Source organism: Mustelus asterias, unplaced genomic scaffold, assembly GCF_964213995.1.
Source record: "Mustelus asterias unplaced genomic scaffold, sMusAst1.hap1.1 HAP1_SCAFFOLD_828, whole genome shotgun sequence".
Lineage (NCBI taxonomy): Eukaryota > Metazoa > Chordata > Chondrichthyes > Carcharhiniformes > Triakidae > Mustelus > Mustelus asterias.
The window spans coordinates 82,501-90,000 of record NW_027590774.1 but is presented as its reverse complement, the minus strand read 5'-3'; the positions used below and the strand labels follow the sequence as shown (position 1 = coordinate 90,000).

Genomic DNA, 7,500 nt, shown 5'->3' with positions numbered 1-7,500 from the left:
GTCTGGGTGGAGTTGTGGTCGATGCAGGCTCGATGGGCCGAATGGGCTCCTTCTGCACTGTGGAGATTCGATGATTCTATGTCAGGAAGGAGGAGTGGATTGGGGCAATATTGAAGGTGTTTTGTTACTCACTCCCACTGGGGCTTACTGGGCAGACATGTCAGATGTCTGCGTGTGGGGGCTTCCCAAGGTAATGCCGGTGAATTCTGCAACATCTGGGACCCGGTGACTAAAATCACCCCACACTGTGCCCAGCCAGACACCAGAGCGTGGAGACGCTAATAGCCTCACTCAAATTCCCCTTGCTTTCACTCAACCAATTGTTCTCTCAGGTCAGTCGCTCGGTTAAATTAAATTGGGGGCTTTCAGCAACAAAAAATGTGAAATACACACCAGTCACAAGGCTGGAATTACACTGTCCCCATCAAACACTCCCAGGACAGGTACAGCACGGGGTTAGATACAGAGTAAAGCTCCCTCTACACTGTCCCCATCAAACACCCCCAGGACAGGTACAGCACGGGGTTAGATACAGAGTAAAGCTCCCTCTACACTGTCCCCATCAAACACTCCCAGGACAGGTACAGCACGGGGTTAGATACAGAGTAAAGCTCCCTCTACACTGTCCCCATCAAACACTCCCAGGACAGGTACAGCACGGGGTTAGATACAGAGTAAAGCTCCCTCTACACTGTCCCCATCAAACGCTCCCAGGACAGGAACAGCATGGGGTTAGATACAGAGCAAAGCTCCCTCTACGCTGTCCCCCATTCAAACACTCCCAGGACAGGTACAGCACGGGGTTAGATACAGAGTAAAGTTCCCTCTACGCTGTCCCCATCAAACACTCCCGGGACAGGTACAGCACGGGGTTAGATACAGAGTAAAGTTCCCTCTACGCTGTCCCCATCAAACACTCCCAGGACAGGTACAGCACGAGGTTAGATACAGAGTAAACCTCCATGTACACTGTTCCCCCATCAAACACTCCCAGGACAGGTACAGCACGGGGTTAGATGGAGAGTAAAGCTCCCTCTACACTGACCCCATCAAACGCTCCCAGGACAGATACAGCACAGGGTTAGATACAGAGTAAAGCTCCCTCGACACTGTCCCCATCAAACATTCCCAGGACAGGTACAGCACAGGGTTAGATACAGAGTAAAGCTCCCTCTGCACTGTCCCCATCAAACACTGTGAGGGTTTTAACAACACCGGGTTAAAGTCCAACATGTTTATTTGGTAGCAAATACCATAAGCTTTCGGAGCGCTGCTCCTTCGTCAGATGGAGTGGAAATCTGCTCTCAAACAGGGCACAGAGACACATAATCAAGTTACAGAATACTGATTGGATTGCAAATCAGTATTCTGTAACTTGATTTTGTGTCTCTGTGCCCTGTTTGAGAGCAGATTTCCACTCCATCTGACGAAAGAGCAGCGCTCCGTAAGCTGATGGTATTTGCTACCAAATAAACTTGTTGGACTTTAACCTGGTGTTGTTAAAACCCTTACTGTGTTCACCCCAGTCCAACGCCGGCATCTCCACATCATGACTCCCATCAAACACTCCCAGGACAGGTACAGCACGGGGTTAGATACAGAGTAAAGCTCCCTCTACACTGTCCCCATCAAACACTCCCAGGACAGGTACAGCAGGGGGTTAGATGCAGAGTAAAGCTCCCTCTACACTGTCCCAAACACTCCCAGGACAGGTACAGCACGGGGTTAGATGCAGAGTAAACCTCCCTCTACACTGTCCCCATCAAACACTCCCAGGACAGGTACAGCAGGGGGTTAGATACAGAGTAAAGCTCCCTCTACACTGTCCCAAACACTCCCAGGACAGGTACAGCACGGGGTTAGATGCAGAGTAAAGCTCCCTCTACACTGTCCCCATCAAACACTCCCAGGACAGGTACAGCAGGGGGTTAGATACAGAGTAAAGCTCCCTCTACACTGTCCCCATCAAACACTCCCAGGACAGGTACAGCATGGGGTTAGATACAGAGTAAAGCTCCCTCTACACTGTCCCCATCAAACACTCCCAGGACAGGTCCAGCACGGGGTTAGATACAGAGTAAAGCTCCCTCTACACTGTCCCCATCAAACACTCCCAGGACAGGTACAGCACGGGGTTAGATACAGAGTAAAGCTCCCTCTACACTGTCCCCATCAAACACTCCCAGGACAGGTACAGCAGGGGGTTAGATACAGAGTAAAGCTCCCTCTACACTGTCCCAAACACTCCCAGGACAGGTACAGCACAGGGTTAGATGCAGAGTAAAGCTCCCTCTACACTGTCCCCATCAAACACTCCCAGGACAGGTACAGCACGGGGTTAGATACAGAGTAAAGCTCCCTCTACACTGTCCCCATCAAACACTCCCAGGACAGGTACAGCACGGGGTTAGATGCAGAGTAAAGCTGCCTTGGAGCAGTGCTGCTGAAGAGAGAGGTTGTTGTTTAACGATGGAACGCTCCCTGACTCTGTGAGCGGTCTCCTTCCTCACGACGCTGTGCTGTCACTTACGAGAAATGTCCTGAGGCAATTCTCAGATGCAGGTGAATGTGTGAGCACAACAAGCGCTTCTGATTGTTTGTGGTGAAGACCAGAATCCTGTATGCAAATCGGAAGCGGGTTGAAGCTCACATTGCCTTGTTCTTGTTCTCGATCAGGGACAATCCACAGACATTGTCAAGAATGAACAACGCTGCTTATCTGCCTCTCATGAGTCATGTGCTCTCTGCTCTTACTCTTACTTGCCTTCTCTTTGACCCGCATTCTTTCCAGAATACATCTGGCTGTATTCCAGGCTTCTTGCTCCCTAATGTCCAGCTCTGTCTCTCTCGCTGCCTGGTTGCCCTGTCTGGACAAGCCCATTCACAGTATTTCTCCCCTCCCCCGTTTGACCACGACACGGTGGCCCAGTGGTTAGCACTGTTGCCTCACAGCGCCAGGGACCCGGGTTCAATTCCCGGCTCGGGTGACTGTGTGTGTGGAGTTTTCACATTCTTCCCGTGTCTGTGTGGGTTTCCTCCGGGTGCTCTGCTTTCCTCCCAGAGTCCAAAGATGTGCGGGTCAGGTGGATTGGCCATGTTAAATTGCCCTTTAGTGTCCCCAGACATGCAGGTTAGGGGAATTGTCTGTGCTAAATTGACCCCAGTGTCAGGGGGATTAGCAGGGTAAATATGTGAGGTTACGGGGATAGGGCCTGGGTGGGATTGTGGTTGGTGCAGGCTCGATGGGCCGAATAGCCTTCTTCAGTACTGTAGGGAGTCTATGATTCTGTGACCCAATGTCACCCTGGACTCTCTCCCTCTCTCAGTACATCAACCCTTGCCCATACCTCGAGATTTGACAATTCCAACACACTCCTGTTGTGTCTCGTGGCCAGCTTTCAGCTGCTTCATCAATGATCTTCCCTCCATCACAAGATCAGCAGTGGGGATGTTCGCCGATGATTACACAATGTTCAGCACCATTCACGACTCCACAGATACTGAAGCAGCCCGTGTTCAAATGCAGCAAGACCCGGATCATATCCCAACTTGGGCTGACAAGTGGCAAGTAACAATTTGCGCTGCACAAATGCCAGGCAATGACCATCTCCAACGACCATTGCAATTACCCCGTGCTGTACCTGTCCTGGGAGTGTTTGATGGGGACAGTGTAGAGGGAGCTTTACTCTGTATCTAACCCCGTGCTGTACCTGCCCTGGAAGTGTTTGATGGGGACAGTGTAGAGAGAGCTTTACTCTGTATCTAACCCCGTGCTGTACGTGTCCTGGGAGCGTTTGATGGGGACAGTGTAGAGGGAGTGTTACTCTGTATCTAACCCCGTGCTGTACCTGTCCTGGGCGAGGTTGATGGGACAGTGTAGAGGGAGCTTTACTCTGTATCTCACCCCGTGCTGTGTCTGTCCTGGGAGTGTTTGATGGGGACAGTGTAGAGGGAGTTTTACTCTGTATCTGACCTTGTGCTGTACCTGACCTGGGAGTGTTTGATGGATATGATGTGGAGATGCTGACGTTAGACTGGGGTAAACACAGTAAGAAGTTTAACAACACCAGGTTAAAGTCCAACAGGTTTATTTGGTAGCAAATGCCACTAGCTTTCGGAACAGGCTGTCCCTTCGTCAGGTGGAGTGGAGAAATGCACAGTGACATGGTGGCACAGTGGTTAGCACTGTTGCCTCACAGCTCCAGTGACCCAGGTTCGATTCTTGCCTCGGGTCACTGGCTATGTGGAGTTTGTACATTCTCCCCGTGTCTGCGTGGGTTTCCTGCGTGGTACTGATCCACGTCAGATCAGCCATGATCTTATTGAATGGCGGGGCAGGCTCGAGGGGCTAGATGGCCTACTCCTGCTCTTATTTCTTATGTTCTTATTGTGTTCTTATTTCCTCCGGGTGCTCCAGTTTCCTCCCACACTCCAAAGATGTGCAGGTTATGTTGATTGGCCATGCTAAATTGTCCCTAAGTGTCAGGGGGACTAGCAGGGTAAATCGGTGGGGTGAAGGGAATATGGGCTGGGTGGGATTGTGGTGGGTGCAGACTCGATGGGCCGAATGGCCTCCTTCTGTCCTGTCGGGATTCTAGGAGTGTATACCAGCCACTGAAAGTAAGCAAGCAGGTTCCAAAGGAAATAGCACGAGGTTTTGAGTACAGGAGCAGGGATGTGTTGTTGCAATGATACAGGGCCTTGGTCAGGCCACACCTAGAATATTGTGTGCAGTTTTGGTCTTCTTTTCTGAGGAAGGATGCTCTTGGTCTCGATGGAGTGCAGTGAAGGTTTACCAGGCCGATTCCGGGGATGGCGGGACTGATGTATGAGGAGAGATTAAGTCTGTTACGATTGTACATATTGGAGTTTCGAAGAGTGATGGGGGAATCTCATAAAAACCCTTAAAATTCTAACAGGACTGGACAGGGTAGACGCAGGGAGGATATTCTCGATGGTGGGGGAGTCCAGAACCAGGGGTCACAGTCTGAGAATTCAAGGGTAGACCATTTAGGACGGACGTGAGGAAACATTTCTTCACCCAGAGAGTGACAGCCTGTGGAATTCGTTACCACAGGAAGCAGTTGAAGCCAAAACATTGAATATTTTCAAGAAGCGTGAAGTCGGATGGCACAGTGGTTAGCACTGCTACCTCACAGCGTCAGGGTTCGATTCCCGGCTTGGGTCACTGTCTGTGCTGAGTTTGCACGTTCTCCCGGTGTCTGCGTGGGTTTCCTCCGGATGCTCCGGTTTCCTCCCACAGTCCCAAGATGTGCAGATTAGGTGGATTGGCCATGCTGAATTGACCCTTTGTGTCAAGGGGACTGGCTGGTGTAAGTGCATTGGGTTTTGGGGATAGTGCCTGGGTGGGATTATGGTCGGTGCAGACTCGATGGGCTGAATGGCCTCCTTCTGCACTGTAGGATTCCATGCAGTTAGATATTGCACTTGAGGTGAAGGGGATCAAAGGGTGTTGGGGGGGGGGGGGTGGTGGGGGGTGGGAGAGGGAGGTGGGATCAGGCTATCGAGTTAGATGATCAGCCATGATCATAATGAATGGCAGAGCAGGCTCGAAGGGCCGAATGGCCTACTGCTGCTCCAATTTTGTATGTTTCTAGCTTGCGAAGGTTTACCATTTGCCCAGAAACTCAACTGGACTCACCACATAAACACAGTGACTGCCAGAGCAGGTCAGAGCTAGGAATACTGCGACGAGTAACTCGCCTCCTGACTCCCCAAAGCCTGTCCACCATCTACAAGGCACAAGTCAGGAGTGTGATGGAATACTCCCCACTAGCCTGGACTGGTGCAGCTCCAACAACACTCAGAGTAGACTTTACCTTTCTATCAGAGTTTTCACTATGTGAGAACATCGCAGTGTCTTTCCCAGCCGCTGAGGCACTGTTTGAAATGTGATTCACTCGGAAGGTTGGAAACACAGCAGCCAATTTATGCACAGCAAGATCCCACAAACAAAATTGAGACCAAAAGAGAAAATGCTGGAAAATCTCAGCGGGTCTGGCAGCATCTGTAAGCAGAGAAAAGAGCTGACGTTTCGAGTCCAGATGATCCTTTGTCAAAGCTAAAAAGCATAGAAAGTGGGAGATATTTATACTGCAGGGGGAGGGAATGATAGATGAGTTATAGCCACAGAAACCAGGGGAAAGGCTGCTAATGGCAGCCCACGGAGAGAGTAGAAAGTGTGAGTGGCCAAATGGCAGAGAAGCTGAAATCAGAGGGTAAACTGTGACAGATGAAGATGTGGGGGGAGAGGGGGGATGGGTGGGAGAGGGGTAAAATTACGAAAAAAGGGGAAGCAAAGGGGGAGAAAAGGTAAGGGAAGGGGGAATAAAATAAGGGGAAAGAGTTGGGGGGGGAAGGAAAATGAAGAAAGACAAAGAAATAAAAAGCAGAGAACAGTTAAAAATTAAATATGTAAACAAAGGGGTCCAGGTGGGGTAGAGTGAATCATCTGAAGTTTAAAGTTTTTAAATGAGTTCACATGTAGGCTTACATTAACACTGCAGTGAAGTTACTGTGAAAATCCCCTCGTCGCCACATTCTGGCGCCTGTTCGGGTGCACTGAGGGAGAATTTAGCATGGCCAATGCACCTAACCAGCACGTCTTATGGACTGTGGGAGGAAACCGGAGCACCCGGAGGAAACCCACGCAGACACGGGGAGAATGTGCAGACTCCGCACAGACAGTGACCCAACGGCGGGAATCGAACCCGGGTCTCTGGCGCTGTGAGGCAGCAGGGCTAACCACTGTGCCATCTGAAGTTGTTGAACTCGAGGTTGAGACCGGAAGGTTGTAAAGTGCCTAGCTGGAAGATGAGATGCTGTTCCTCCAGTTTGCGTTGAACTTCACTGGAACATTGCAGCAGGCCAAGGGCAGACATGTGGGCATGGGAGCAGTTATCCAGCTTTTAACAAAATTGGGGAACAGATTTGAGTGAGGGGGCTGCCGCGGATGTCGGAATGGGGTCTCCTCCTGTCCTCACGGATGTCTTCTTCCCCGTCTCCCCGACAGGTGCGAACAAGACCAGCCTCCCCCCCACCTCCTTCCCCATCTGCCCCGTGCCAACGCACCCCATTCCCGTCAGCCCGCTTCCGGCCTTCCATCCCGGGCCCTGCCTCCACACGCAGCGGGAACTACTGGCCTCCGACATCGCTATGGCAACCAGGCAGGACGAAGACGGAGACACGTGAGTTGCGGCCGCTGGCTTTACTTTCGCGAGCTGTCAAGGGGGGTGTGGTTGTGTGGGCGGTGGGGGGGGGGGGTGGGGGGGGGCGGGTTTGTGGGGGAGGGCGGGGGGCGGGGCTGGGGGCGTGGCAGGTGGAATACGACTGGTTGTTTTTCGTTTGCTGTCCGCTCTTGAGTGATGTGCATGGCGGGAGGGAGGGGAAGGGCCTGAGTGGATATCCCAGGCAGCAAGGCCTCAGCCTGGGTTTGACGCCTACTTTCTGATTTAAAACGGTGACCCCTGACCCCAGTGG

The 7,500-nt window shown here is 51.7% G+C and overlaps 1 protein-coding gene across 1 annotated transcript in view; it reads left to right on the top strand.

Moving 5' to 3' along the window:
* Positions 1-7,500, top strand: part of bcl3 (BCL3 transcription coactivator) — a 73,447-nt gene that overhangs the window by 7,739 nt on the left and 58,208 nt on the right. Inside the window, exon 2 of the mRNA XM_078205565.1 lies at positions 7,034-7,208. Coding sequence (XP_078061691.1) covers positions 7,034-7,208 — 175 coding nt within the window. The remainder of the gene's footprint in view (positions 1-7,033; positions 7,209-7,500) is intronic.